Genomic DNA, 14,843 nt, shown 5'->3' with positions numbered 1-14,843 from the left:
ACTGTGATCGTTCGGCTCAACTAGGACAAATGCGGGGGCAAGCTAACTCTATTCCGACGCACCCGAGATCGCGTCTGGGCAGGGCAGTGCGGGCGCTTGGTTACCAGCCACCATCTCGCAATTTGCCACCTATTGTCTTCTACCCACCATCCACCATTTCCCATTTCCGTAGCCGAGATGTTTCAATTAGCGATCTGTTCGTGATTTCATTTGAAGTGTGCATGGCACACCGTTGAGATGTTGTTCCTGGCACAATCGCTGGCTGGCGCGGTCCACGATTGATCCGAGTGAGCCTTGACTATCTAGGTGCTGTTGAACAGTGAGCATTGGAGGCATACCAGATCACCGAAGAGGTCAGGTTGGTCGTGTGAGGTGCGAACTTATCCTTGGTATTTAACCCGACGAGATGCGCAAACTTGACGCCAGGGCGCAGGCGCCGAGCCTGCACGCCTGACACTCAGCCTCGCCATAGATAGGCGTTGGGGGCCGCTTACACCTATGTTAGATACAGCTCCACCCTGCTGCATAGGAAACCTCACCCCAAATCCGTTACACTTCAACTTCGCTATGAAGCTCATTTCCTTTGTTATCGCGTTCTACCAATTCTTCCTCGTCACCAGAGCTGCTCCGCTAGAGCATAAGGACGATGACTGCACCCAAACCCACAGCTCAAAGGCGACCTGGGACACCGTCGATAAATACACCATCGAGTTATTCCAAGCGGAAGCAACATTGCGACCTGAACCTAACCTCTGTCTGTTCTACACGCGCGGCTTGAGCGAGACCGCGCGCCGTTACGCGAAAACCAGACCAAATGGCGAGTCTCCTATGACAACAATATGGGTATTTGCATCTTCGCTACATAGTCCCCGCATTTTGCTGATCAAGCACAGGATGTCTGGCCCAAACAATACTACAACAGCGAAGCCACGAGAACGAATCCATTGCGCTGCATCATGAACAACGAAACCTGGCGAACACAGTATTACACCAACATGTCCAAAGCCTTCGCGTCGCTATGCGAAGTTTTCGCAACAGTCATGGACGCCAGTATCGGACCGGGCGCAGATACTCCAGGTTATGTCAACAAGGGAGGCCTTTGGTTCCAAGCGGAGTTTCCAGTCTTGCAAGAGCAGAACAAGATGCTCATGATAGAAGCCATATCGCCAGATGGAAATGTCGCCTGCACATACTGGACGAAAACGAATGTTGTCCAGAACAGTATTCATGATACAAATGTATACGGGCGTGGCATGGCTACGGGCAGTGAAGCATGGTTGGACATATTTTCGGTAGCTGACCACTCGTTACGCGAAGACTGGCATATGGGCTTGCAGGGCAAGTAACATTCATGAAGTTCAATGAACAAATTATCAGATACACCACAACACTCTCGCATCTACCTTCTTCGGGTGCCCTATTCAACCCACCCTTAGCTCAGTGTCATCCTCCGGCCCAGTCCGCGTTATTCCTCATGTGCGTCCGAATCTTGCGAACGTACTCGAGAAAACCCCAAAGATATCTTGAAAAAGCGATTGTAACGCATACAATGCTCACTACGTAGCATTTCCGTTGAAATGGACACTCGCTGTCTAGACAATTATATCGGGCCACCACGGCGACGACGCCCAAAGCCGAAGCTGCGACAGTGATAGCAGACCTAACTAGCGGGATAGCGCGAGCATTGTTTGATGGGACTGCATGTCCTTCCACGAGATAGTCGGGGCCATTACCCAAGGCGCGGTCATTCTGCTTAATCGATCCCATGGCATTCTTGTCGGCATCAAGGCGGGCGATCCCCGATCCAGGACGCTCATCCTTGAGCATATACCAGAACGAACAGACCAGAACACCGTATAGTAGTAGCTGATGCCCCAGCACGTAGAACAGGAACGAGAATGTCCTTCGAGGTTTGGGGAGCTCGTGCGGGCGCGCTCGATCCATATGTACCGCATACGCGAGGCTGAGGGAACCAAGCATGAAGAGGAAGGTCCCGGGTATGTAAAGATAGCGCCAATAGTACCAGTTTTGCTGTACGAATTTGTTGAGGGCAGCTTGTCTTGCGCTCAATGCGCTAGTTAATGGTATTGTTTCGCTCATATTGAGGTACGGGCTGTGGTGGTGCGAGGTGGACAGGATGAGTCTCATACATATAAATGCTTTTACCAAGAGCCTTGGTAGAGCGGCAAAGTACCAAATACCCGACTTTTGGGCTTGGCTGTTACTATGCATGTCGGTGTCCGTTAGTTGCATCACTGTTGGACCATGCTGCGCGGATAAGCGGCACCTTACCACTCGAATCACGATGGTACTGAGTTAGCTACCCACTATGGCCAGTCAAAGTGCGTTTAGAAAGTTAATATTGCTCCTAAAGAGGAATCATTCTAGTTACGAATCAAAATGGCCGAGAACCTACCGCGTCGATGCTAGCGGAAGAGAGGAGGTATACCATGAGAAAGACCGTGCCCAAACGCCCAGCAGGTAACTTTCAAATACAATACTCACTTACATGATGGAGAAATTATTTGCCCACCCTAAGGGACCAAAGCCCTCAAACCCAGTGGACTGCGCATTCTCATCATCACTTGCTTCCCATCCGAAGAAATTCTGGAGGTCGTCCAGGTTGAACATGGGCTGCTCGAAAGCAGTTGGCGCGCTGGGGGAGGAGTACATGGTCCCTACTGCATTCTCGGATGGTGTTGTCATGGCCTGGCCTGATGTTACAGTAGAAGAACCGTGACCAGTGGTAGGCGCTGAGAAAGGATAGCGAGTAGTAGCCGTGCGAAGAGTCGAGGGTGAAGTTGCTGACAGTATCTCCTCGACAGGAGGAATAACTGAGATGGCCGCATTTCGCTGTCTAGGAGTGCCAGCCATCGGTGCAGGCGCGCCGACAATGCGCCGCGCTTCATTCTCTGATGGATCCTGAGGCGCAATGTAGTCAGCAGAGTGACCACGAGCCAGACTGTCGCGTACAGTCTCCAGCCAGCGCTCGGAGGTGATACATAACGATTCAGCAAGCGGGTACATGAACGCCATCTCCCGCAACGCCTGGTTGTTGTACTGCACTAGCTCGACTGTACGACCAATGACAGTTCCTGCGTCAGGCTTTGATACATCCAGAATCCGAGCGATGTAGTAGAGCATGATGCGACTACTGTTGTAAACGAATGACGGCAGTATGGAGTCTGCAAAGTGTTTGACCCCGTGTTGGAGTATGTGTGAGACTAGGACCGACATACGCTGCGCATGCTCAAAGCAGACATCTTGCAGATGACTTACGAACGCCTGTCGATCAGTAGGGAAGACGAACGGCTCTTGGTTTTTGAACAGGTCAGGGAGAGCGATCCTGTGGACGTCGCACATAACGTGATGGTACATGCAGTGGATGAGGAGGAGGGCACCTAGCTGATGTGTCTCGCGCCGAATGTAGATGTTGTCCGCGGAGAAGTCTAGCCAGGATGGCAGGCTTTGTTTCCACGACTGTATGTCCTCAATGAGGACGGCGAATCCTGACTCTGGAAGCCACGGCGGTTGTTCTTCGTCCATATGTTTCACAAACCTAATCCAAGTCAGCAATCAAGACTCACGAGCTAATCCTAGCCACACTCACCGAAGAACACGTCGCCAGATACTGACAATGCGCACATAGTACGCAGCCATACCCAGGTTATCCGCCGGCTTCTCTGGAATGTCCTCTGGAGACATGAGTTCCAGTAGTGTGCCCCTCTCGAGCCGCTCCGTAATACACGGGATCTGTAGTGAGAACTGACGCTCGTTGCACGGAAGCTGAATCTTGAGGTCTCTTTCATTGAGTATAGTGAGGTGGTCGACGCCACTACCAGCCCAGACATCAATCATATAGCACGCCCACATGAGTCTTCTACGCGACTCTCGCACAGAAACCTCGTTTGGACTCCCTCCTAATTCCTTACAAAGCACATCTGGTGACACTTCATTGTTGAGCTGTAAGGCATGCGCCATACGTATGACAAGGCCGGTAAGAAGAAAAGACCCAGCATAGTTGCCATTGCGAGCTTCCTGGTCGTGAAGCAAGACCAAGACCTTGAGTTTGGTAATTGAGATGGTGCTGTAATCAGCAAAGAACATCTCTTCCGCGACTTTAGCCCACTGGCTTCCGGCTGACTGGATCAGATCTTTCGTCAAGGGCGAGAACGACTCACTGTAGTCGAGAGCGTAAAATCGAGCACCCAATGCACACATGATGTGCAAGAGAGCTTGATCGGAGGCATCCACGAGCTGTCCTTCGTCTAGCATTCGAATGAACGAGGGCTTGTGCTCGAACGCGAACACGCGGATGGGGTGGACGTTGTTGAAGTAAGCATCTAACAACGCATGAAGTTTGATTCTGGGTGGCAGCTGCTGGGAAAACAACCTGTGCATATTCGTAAGTTGGATGCACGCCAGTAAGATCGTGAAGCATACCATAGTAGGCCCGGCGGACACCCAGCTACAGCAGGCTCGCTGTTCGACAGTGAGCCGAGTAGCCTAGAAGGCTCTCGAGAATCCCGGGGAGTGTGTGGCGGTATCATCACGGAATCGGCGTGCGTGTCTGAGGCAGGAGTCGCAATGCTCTGTACCCAGGCTGGCTCCACCTGCTCAGCATCGTATACACATGAGGTTCTGCGCTGCTGGCATCTTATGCAGTTCGGTCGTTCGCCGGAGCATTTGACTTTGGAGTCTCGACAGGGAATGCATGATCGAAATGTACGTTTACGCTTGATGCCTACAACAGGCTCGTACGCCGTGCTTGGTCTCTTCGCGGCAGTGGAAACACCGCCATTCTGCACACAGTCTAGCTGTAGCCTTTCGCAGTTCAGGCAGCCGTTTGGGCGTTCATCGCACTTGACCTAGATGGTTGTCAGCTACGTTGAGCCCTGATTTATGGTTTTCCGGATGTCCTAGGCCCCGACGCCAGAACTACGACCATCACGACAACCTGATGGTCGCTCATCGGATACCCATTGACTTGGTATGGGTATCTAAAGAGAGGAATGATATACAAGAGACCATGAGATCCTACCTTTCTCGCACGGCAAGTAGCGCAGGCTGTCGAAACTCTGTTAGCACACCTATCGCCATATAAAGAGGCCATGTCGCGTACCGTTGACTGGTCTTCTGCGCTTCTTAGCAGCAGTCTCTGGGACGGCGGGCGTTTCCGGCGACTCCATGTATCGTTCGGTTTGTCGCTCGGGATGTCGCGTCGTTCTGGAGTTGCGAAAGAGCGACGGCGGCGCGACGACGACCCAGACTTAAGGCGAAAAATGACGTGCTAATCCGTTGGGATTGGCTCAAAGCACGCGGCCTAATAGTGGGGTCATGCTGTGTTCGGGCAGGTGCGGATCGCATTCCCCCACGAGCTAGCTGTTTACGGGGCTAGCTCATGTGTACCCTTTCCCTGAACCCCGCAATTAAGGAAGGCCAACTCTCAAAGCAGACGATATTTGGCTTATTTCCAGTGATCTAGAAGGGGCACGAGACCCTTATAGTGTTTGCGGCTCAACTAGAGTGTGATACTCCAAGTCTTGGCATGACTTGGCGTCATTGCAACGAGCCCTCAACATTGAACCCTTCACACCCAACATACACGCACCAACGTATGTCAAGACGGGATAATGACTCTTCCAAAAAACGTGCACGGATACGTCATCTGAGGCACCCTTGTGCTGAATAATCAACCACTGATAAGGCACACCGGATATGGCGACTGTCTAGCAACAGATGCACCAACAACATCATACTAGCTTCGATACCTAAACATACGAGGCGTCCAACATCATGATCTCGCCGGCCACGTAGTTTTAGTTAGTCAGAGATGTAATGCAAGGGAGATCAGGTCGCCAGCAATGCAAGTACACGGATCCCCCTAGCCAAACAAGCAACGCCAAGCAAACGCCAGATAAGCACGATCACAAGACCAAAACGATACGCCAGCGAGCGCAACACGCGTACTGCCTCTGCACCTGCATCATTTGATCAATCATCAGGCTAGCGAACGGAGATTTTATCCGAAAGCCGTAATTAGTTCCGCTAGACTCAAGATGGTGTGTTGGATGGAACAAGAATGTACTGCACCGACAACGGTAAAAGGGTGTATCGAAAACCTTGTCTATTCAGTAACCGCAATGCACCTTTCAATGCCACATATCAAGCTATCTACGCCAATGCGAAAAGCATCCAAAACACCGTGCCATGTCTATACTAAAAGCCACTTACTCACATGCTCGTGAGTTCGCTTATAGAGGATCAATGATGTCGGTGCACGCAATCCCATTCGTACTACAGAGAGACATTAGCGGAACGTGCGTACGAAGGATGAAAAGGTTCTTGACTTACCACTCTGCCCTCCTCATCGCCGGTATAGACATGGTGAGGCATCGGCAATATACACGTGATGGGTGCCGCAGACGAGGGAGACGTTGGATCACTGTGATTGAGCACATTGATGAGGTTCGCAGACCATTTGCTGGGTACTGAGGTTGGAGTGGTGATGGTCGGGGGTGTTGGCGTTAGATGGAAGATTTTGACGACACCCCTACGATGTCCAGTGAAGATGAGTTCGCGCTCACACCACTCATTGCCCACACCCTCATACACAGCGACAGCCGTGATACTATCTGCGTCGTCTTCGCTGTCGCAGATATCCTCGTCAAGCAGCACTGCACCGTTGAGTGTCGTGACGATGAGTCGGCTTCCGCAAGCAAGTACAATGTGTCCTGTGACGCTATTGATCCTAGCCGCTTGAATCGGTACTGGGTTGCGCTTCTGCCGTGGGCCTAGATCGAGTTCGCGAACAAACTCGTTTCGATTCAAGTCCCAGAGGAACACACGTCCATCGAGTGATGCGGATAGGAACGCAGAGAAGGCGCGGCTTGCGGCGAGTGTGATGACGGATGACTTGTGGCCGAATAGCGTTGTGGCGTTCTGCAGGTCAATGTGGCCTCTTTCAGCTTTGCTCATGTTCCAAATCGCGAGTGTACAGTCTGTTCCTGCAGTGATGAGGGTTCTACCGTCAACGAAAAGGGAAGTTGTCAGCTGGCCAGAGTGTAAATGCTCGAACAGCCCGATAAGCTTCTTGGAGTGTGAATCATAGAAACGCACGCTGCCATCCGTAAAACCCCACTCCATGTAACGATCATGATGCGGCGGTATGTTGTGCCGAAATGGTGCTGAGCAAAGGAGCTTGTCGCTCTTGCTGATGTAGTTGAGAGATGAGATGCGATCGTTAGACTCCAGTAGCGTACCGGGAACCCGATGTAAGCTCTCCGCCGACGTGTCGAGCTTGGTGGGTTTCGTGACATTTTCTTTCTGTGGGTGCGGTCGCTGGAAAACCTGTGGAGGCGTCTGTCCAAAATTGTTGATAACACTAATCTTCTGTGCGCGCTCCTTCTCGTCAGTAATCGAATCGAGATCGATTGCACCCTGGTATGTCATGTAGTGGAAGACATTTGCAGCCTCGATTGCTGCTTCGCCTCGCTGCTTATAACCGAAGATGAGGTCAATCCAATGATGCAGGTTCTGGCTGACGTAAGGACTTTCCAAAGCCTCACGCTGTTTGGCGATGAAGATGGCTGGGTCGCCCTTGGCCCACGGAGGTAATTGAACGTTATCGATCTTCGAGCCATCGGATCGCAAACCAAAGTTGTACCCATTAACGTTGGTCAAGAAGTCAGGGAGAAAATAGAACTCTGGGGTAAGTTCGCGTACGTCGGCCATATTCTTCGCGGACACAGAGTCCCAGACATTCTGGATCGAGTAGAACATTCGGTCAGCGTGATCCCATGTGCCACCCTGAATGAGGAAGAAGGCCGCGCTGAAGGGTTGAAGTCGCATCAGATACGACGCGACGGTCATGGCGGACGAATAATGAGTTCCGTAGTGGAAGGCGTGACTAGCATCTCCCATCTCGGCAAAGGAGCTAAACCTCTCTCTGATGAGGTGCTCTTGCTTAGGATCCTGAATACCAATAGGTTTGCGGAGGTCTCGAAAGTTGCTCGGGTCGCTCAAATCCAATTCTTCGCTGTGATAGTTCGACAGCACCCACGGGAAGACCGGATACTGGGTCAGATCGTTGAACGTCCTTCCAGCGAGTGTATTGACGAACATCAGGTAATGGAAGTTGGACATCTCTCCTTTCAGCCACTTCTTGGTCGCCGGATGAGCGGAAGCAGAACCAAATGCTGATGCGAAGCGCGATCCAAATGTCTGTGGTGCTTCTTCCGGGTTGCGCAGAGAGTCAAGGCGCCAGGATATCTCTGAGTTGGCATGCTTGTCCGGATTCGCGACATGCGAAGCTCGTTGTAGGACCCGGGAGTGGATGTCATTTCGAGCTTGGGCAGAGACAGCTGTGAGAAGGTAGCTACGGCCATCATCGAAGAAGACTTCGATTCCAACATCGCGGTGAAGGAAGCGCCGCTTGGAAATACTAATAACCTCAGTCCATTTCCAATTTCTCACTGCATCTTCTTGGCTCCTCGGTGGTGGGCGACGGGTAGTGACAGCTTCTTTTCCAGCTATGACTTGAACGTAGGGGTCGCGCTCATCGGGCGGCGCCTGCCACACGCGTACGATCTCGCCGTCTGACCTTTGGAAGAAGTCGTCCAGCAAGTAGAGACAGTCTTTTCCTACGATGAGGAGGCCCTCTATTGCTTCTAGTCCGACTACCCGAGAGATGTTGCAAACGTATTGCACCTGATCGCCGCGGTTAAGGCTCCGCATTACCTTGCGGTTCTTGTCTTCGAAGCCATCCTCATCTTCATACATAGCCTCGACCATCTCAAAGTCGTCGTCGCTAGCAGATTCTGGTTCTTCCGTTGGATCACCCGATGCACTCACGGAAGAGGCAGACCTAGTCGATCGCGCCTTGACAGGGGTGGCACCAACAGCTTCCTTCGCCGAAATTGCTGGCACAGTGGTATCCAACCTGGGTCGCTCTCGTGGATCTGTGTCTTTGCGTTTGGGTTGATACGACTGCTCTCTGCTAGTGTTGTCGACAACGATACGTAGACGCTTTCGATCACGACCCTCGGTTTCGTCGAGCCGCCATCTGGCAGGTGGACTGTCTTCGAACAGACCACATGGGCCTTTCAGTTGGTGGTCAAGCTTGGCCAAGACTGTTGCCATGTAAGTAGCATTATCCTGCTGGTCTTGAAGGACGCGCTGGTGCTTGATGCGTTCAGATGCGTGTATGTTGGATCTCCAGTGGTTTGTGGAGTTTTCATGGTGATTCCAGACATTATCCGCGGCAAGCTCATCAGATTGCCACTGCTTCAGCTTCTCCTTGCGCTTGGCGATTCGCCTCTGAGAAGTCTCTTCGGTCTTCTTGTTTTGACTTTGCGCAAAGTCTTCCCACGATTTAGTCATTGATCCATAGAAGAACTTATCCATCTCGGTCTTGTTCTTATGGAGCCACTCTAGGAATGTTTCATTATCTAGTTCGACAAGCTTCTGAAAGCCATCGTAGAGATCTTTGGTGTCGCCGTGAATGGCATCGGCCAAGATCATAGATGTTTCGTGAGGCTTTTGCACCATGAGCGACCTCCAGAAGTTCGCCGCCGCAAGACGCACGTCCGTGTGTTCAGACGACAACTGTGTGTAGAGAAGATAGCAGATCATCTTCAACGAGAATGTTTCGTTGTTGACAGAAGAAAGAATGATAGGCTGCCAATACATCATCTTCTCGATAACTGCCGTGGTAGTTGCACCACTTTCTGACTCATCAGACTCCGCCAAACGAAGCAGAGCAACTCTCAAGAAAGTGTTACGAATTGATGAGATAGGCTGCGTGCACAGTCTGACGGACTTGATAGACGCAATATCCGGACGTTCGAGATATTCTAGGAGGAAGCCAGCGAAGTCGAGCAAGGACTCTGCGCCTTCAAGAAACCATCCCTCGAAGACCGCTTCGGACACGTGGATCACAAAGCGTTGCAAATTGAGGAGGACGCGCGGTTCGTGCAATAATTGCTGATCAAACTGAAGCGCATTCTTGACGGACGAGAGCGTTTGCCGAAGAATGTATGACTCGAAGTATGCTTGATGTTCTTGAAAGCCGGGAGGCGTCTTGAGAAAGAGACCTAAGCCAGGAAACTCTTTGCGTGTGAATATCTGGTCCTTGAACACGTCGAGAACAACTTCCAAAGTCGCTTCCACCACGGAGCTACCAACCTTTAGTGCCAAGGGAGCAGCGTACTTTGGTGATAGTATTGGGTTGAGAGAAGGTTGCTGAGCGGCCTTCTTCTTATCCGCCGAGACGAGCACAAATGAGGACGCTCTGCGGAAAGGTAATACGCGTCGAGACGCAGGCGAAGGTGATACGTCAACGTTGGTCGTGCGAACCACAGGCGCTTCATGCCCGTTGGCTCGGGAAAGCGGTCGGATCACAACGTCTTGGCCCTCAAAGGTCAGTGCGGACCCTCTCGAAAGTAATTCTGTCTCAGCGCTAACGCTGTCAGATGTGACAATGACTGGGTACAGGACGAAAAGCAGCTCTTGGACGTAGTTGGACGAGTGGGTATAGTCGCGAAACCCTTCCGATCGTGAATGTAGCTCAGACAAGAACTGGATAGCAGAGTTCAGAACAACGGCAAAGTCATTCAGTCGATCTGTCTGAGGAGCCCGGGTATCTAGAATCATTAGCATGGTTGTTAAAAAGTGGCTGAACTTAACTCACCAACTGTTGGCTGCTTGGCATTTAGCGACATTGTTCTACGACGCCCTCGAGTGACTGTGCCTTCGCCAGTCTCTTGCTTTGGTGTGCCATCATCGGCTCGGGCGAGGTCACGGTCGCGGACAATCGCTCGCAGGCCAGTCTCCAACATCGCGGTGATTACTGGGAATATTTCAGGGTACCAAATCCTGAGCTGAGACTGAGGTGAATGCGCGATAAAGATGTCGACCAGATTGAAGACGTCAAAGTCGCGCTCGAAGTCAATGGTTGCGACATCGCGACCAAAAAGGATCGCGAAACAGATAGTCCAGATGCCTGGTGTATTCCACCAGTGGCGCAACCTGTTCTTCATTAAGATGAAGCCTCCTGTCTTATCCCCAAACTTCTTGACGTAGTGCGAACCATTGATCACTAGCAGTCGAGCTAAGATCTTTGCCCCAAGAACAACGACTCGCTGTTCAGGTTCGGCAAGGAGATAGAGCAGCCACTTTCCCGTGACATTCTTCGCAAAACGAACGATTTCGTGCGGGTTCTGAGGATCGCAGAGAAGTTCCGCCAGAAGAGTGAGGATGGCGATGCCCAAATCGGGTAGGGATAGTGGTGGCGAACTGCCGCCGCTTTGTGCCGGGCTGTTCGAGCGTGGTGTAGACTCTGGTGTCAATGTTGGTGGTGTGCCTTTACGAAGACGAGCAATGCTCGCTTTCGGTCGCAGTGCTCGTTTCGCATATGATGCGCGGCTGTCGTGCAGCGCATATGTGACGAAAAGAGATAGCGATCTCGCATTTTCCCCGTTGAAGTTGATGATAAGTAGCGCTTTGAAGGCGGCGAGAAACAGCCTGAACGTTGATGGAGTGAAGTTTTCACCTTTAAGAGCATCCGTGAGACGCTTGACAACGCCTGTGATAGGTCAGCTAAAGTTGACTCGCCATGTCGGTATACTTACGTATCCTGTGGAATCGCTTAGCGTTGTAGTGATGGTGCTTGCTGCCCTTGGCAAAGTGCGCAAATTGCAGGTAATACAGCTTCTGCGTTTCCAATGAGGTAGCTCTACGCCAGATCTCTAGATCAACCAGAAGTACTCTATACGCAAGTGGGTTGATGATGAGTGACTCGGTTGGCTCGTGCTCATCGTATCCAACGAATCGGAGAATGATTCGCAAGAGCTGCATAACAAAGCCTTCGCAGTCTTCTGGTGTCACATCTAATGAGGAGGGGTTGCGCGGCACCAATCCCCCCATGGCGAATCCAATCTTCTGGCGCAGAACCTCTGCCAGGACAGCAAATCCGTTGCGCTGCTCCATGGCCTCGCAGTTGCGCCAGTTGCCGCCAACGGCTTCGAGCAAAATCTTGACAGAGCGAAGCATGCTGTCTAAAGTCTGGGCGGATTGCACCAGCTTCAAGCCGACAGCCACACACCCGCCAATGCGCCAAATAGCATCGTCGAGTGATTGTGGAACGACAACGACAGGGTCACCAGATAGACGTCCAAATCCTCGTGGCTGAGATAATGCATCATTGACCGAAGGTACGGCGGCATTGATGATGATCGGAGTACTATGAAGTCTGGTATACTTATGCAGAGTTTTAGCTGATTCGCGTGATAGTGATCGGATTAGTTGGGATTCATCGATGGCATTTCTGTCATCGTCGTCCATTACGGAACTGGGAGAGAAGCTCAGTATTATCTTCGATTCAGGCATGAGATGGCTTGCATTGGCCCGAATAGCTGCTACGATGTCGGATCGTTCCTCTCTCCCAGGATGTAGTATCTCGTTGTGAACATGAAGCTCAGCAGAGGTACGGTAGGTTTGAAACGACCCGAGCCTATCTTGGAAGTTTCCACAATAACGCGGACCAAGTTTATGATATACAGCGATCAGCTCATCTGACAGCGGTTCAGAGAATAGATGGAAGGAGGCGACTGAGAGCTTAGAGGCAATGACGTTTCTACCCAGCCGAGGCGCCAAGTTCCGTGGTGTTCCCAAGAACGCGAGTATGTGGTGTTTGGATACGCTAGAAGACATGGAGGCAAAGCTATCCTGGCTGCTATCCAGTAACGGAGGATGCGAAGGGTAGTGGGCTTTCATAGTCTCGGTGAACTCACCATCGACGAAAAGAGATGCCTTAGCAGCGCCGATACCGATAGTCTTGGCTCTCCGATGAACCACAGCGATGTGATACCACCGGCCTGCTTCGAAACGAGGAGCTTTCTTGAATCTGACACTGGGTACGACACCAGTAGAATGACCCATGTAAGTCTGCAGGATAAAGCAACGCGTATCCCTTTCCAGATATGCCATGAGAAAACACGTTTGTGTATCGTCGTATGCGCCGAAGAGGGTGGTATGGCAGTCGGCGTCGAACCTGTCGACCCTTACCCAAGCAGCAAATGTATATCCGCCTCCGGGGGACATGGGTGGGAATGGACGACCAATGTCTGGAAGTTCAACAGCGCTGAAGCCATGCAAAGATAGATCGAATTGTATGAAGGGAGGGTCGCGGGAGGAGCGCATACCACGCAAGAGAAACTCAGCAGCTGATTCAGAAGACGCTGCTTTGCGGAAGAGGTAGTATGCATCGTCCAGCTTGTTGATGCCGTACTGAATTAGGTCGTCGGCCAGCTCTTGCAAGAGGCTAGCTTCTATGGGAGCGCACTTGTTCTCAAAGAGCAGGGGCAGGACACTGCTCAAGACGCCAGTGACGTGCAGCGCAGCTTTGTTGTAAGATGAGATGGAAGTGATTTCCAGGATGGCAAGCAGCACCGATATGGAAAGAGCCTTGGAGCGCGTGCCCGGGGCATCTTCACCAGAGAGACCCCGCCAGAAGTGGAAGATGGTCGGAATGATGTCTGGGTTCTGCAGTATCTCATTGCCGCTGAATATAGCCCGCACCTGGCCGCGTAGTGGGTCAAGATCGAGATCGGTATCGCTGTACACGGACCGCGGGCTAGAGACTACGATCTCAGTAGGCTGCGAGTCGCCGCTGGCTGCTGCGTCCTCGTCCTGCTTGGGTTGTGCGACTTCGACCTTCTTATCAATATCCCTGAAGATGCGTGTCATGGTCTCCTCGCCCAACGCAAAGGCGAACAGGGTGCCGAAAAGCTGCTCCTGGCCGGCATCGTCACGCTTGCTCTGCGACTGTCCGCCAAAAATGCCAGTGCTGGCCAGGGCCTGTTCCAAAGCACTCCAGCCGCCGTGCTCGACGCGCTTGGCGAAGAAGCGCCTATTACCGGCATGCTCGTTCAGCGCGTCTGACAGGACATCGAGTGTTCCCTTGATCACCTCGAAGAAGTCGATGCGGTCGGGCGTGGGCAGCTCGGCGGGTTTGTAGAAGCCGGAGAGGGAGCGCAGGGTAATGAGGAGGGTCTCGAAGCCGCGGACATGGCGAAACGCGTCTTTGGTATGGGTTTGGTCGTTGGACTCGATCAGCAGCTGGCGCATGCGGCGGAGGGCGTTGCTCTGGTTGTGGAGGACGTCGGCGGTCGGTGGTGTGGTCTCGGAGGCCCTGATCAATTCATCCGCTAGGCTTCGGAGTTCGGCTATCTGGTTATTCATCGGCGGCAGTCGTGAGGCGGCCGTGGAGGACCTGTGCGGCCGCGTCGTCGCCATGTTCAGGCGAGACCGCTGCTGCGGAGTTTGGGCGGAGGTGATGGCTGCACGGGTAGCACCTTCATGTCTCCCGAGCCCCAAGCCCGCACATGAGACCTCAACTTGCGGGGAATACTAGTCGTGTCGTTTGGTGGTGGGCGGGCGCACAATGAGGGCTGATTACGGCGGGCGGGCTCCGCGCTCGTCGTGGTTGCTGCTAAGCTGGTCATCGAAGCTGATCCCTGTCAGTCCAGAGCTCAGCCAGGCTCCCACGCTGCACGCGCCGAGCAACGTCAAGTCGCCGCAAAGCAAGGTACTGATAAACAATGCGCCAGCACTAAGAGCTGTGCATATCGCCTACCAACATAGTTATGATAAACACGCGTTCTGTCTCACGCGGGCCGCATGGTGCGCTCCTGACTATTGCCTCTCACGTGAGCACGCATTGCCCAGGTGTGGCTGGCATATCGATAACTACCTCAGTACATGTCAGACCAACGTTGGCTCCCAGTAACCCATATGTGAAGCCACGCTCCACCAACACAGCCAGCCTCTACAATCAGTCTGCA

The 14,843-nt window shown here is 52.4% G+C and overlaps 3 protein-coding genes across 3 annotated transcripts; 1 reads left to right on the top strand and 2 right to left on the bottom strand.

The window, feature by feature from the left end:
• Positions 1-839: 839 nt before the first annotated feature.
• Positions 840-1,346, top strand: J4E92_004055 (uncharacterized protein; the record flags this gene model as incomplete). Its single annotated transcript, XM_051495448.1, has 2 exons — positions 840-843; positions 889-1,346. 2 exons carry the CDS (start codon positions 840-842, stop codon positions 1,344-1,346), a joined length of 462 nt encoding a protein of 153 aa, XP_051354467.1.
• Positions 1,347-2,505: 1,159 nt separating this feature from the next.
• J4E92_004054 (uncharacterized protein) lies at positions 2,506-4,401 on the bottom strand (the record flags this gene model as incomplete). The annotated part of the gene is made up of 2 exons (XM_051495447.1): positions 2,506-3,559; positions 3,611-4,401. The coding sequence occupies 2 exons, from the start codon at positions 4,399-4,401 to the stop codon at positions 2,506-2,508; spliced, it is 1,845 nt and encodes a 614-aa protein (XP_051354466.1).
• A 1,863-nt stretch (positions 4,402-6,264) lies between these two features.
• On the bottom strand, positions 6,265-14,241 carry J4E92_004053 (uncharacterized protein; the record flags this gene model as incomplete). Its single annotated transcript, XM_051495446.1, has 4 exons — positions 6,265-6,297; positions 6,355-10,643; positions 10,691-11,584; positions 11,631-14,241. 4 exons carry the CDS (start codon positions 14,239-14,241, stop codon positions 6,265-6,267), a joined length of 7,827 nt encoding a protein of 2,608 aa, XP_051354465.1.
• Between the last annotated feature and the right edge of the window lie 602 nt (positions 14,242-14,843).

This window comes from Alternaria infectoria (genome assembly GCF_024043175.1).
Source record: "Alternaria infectoria strain BMP 0036 chromosome Unknown scaffold_5, whole genome shotgun sequence".
NCBI classification, from domain to species: domain Eukaryota; kingdom Fungi; phylum Ascomycota; class Dothideomycetes; order Pleosporales; family Pleosporaceae; genus Alternaria; species Alternaria infectoria.
This window is presented reverse-complemented; position numbering and strand designations above follow the sequence as displayed.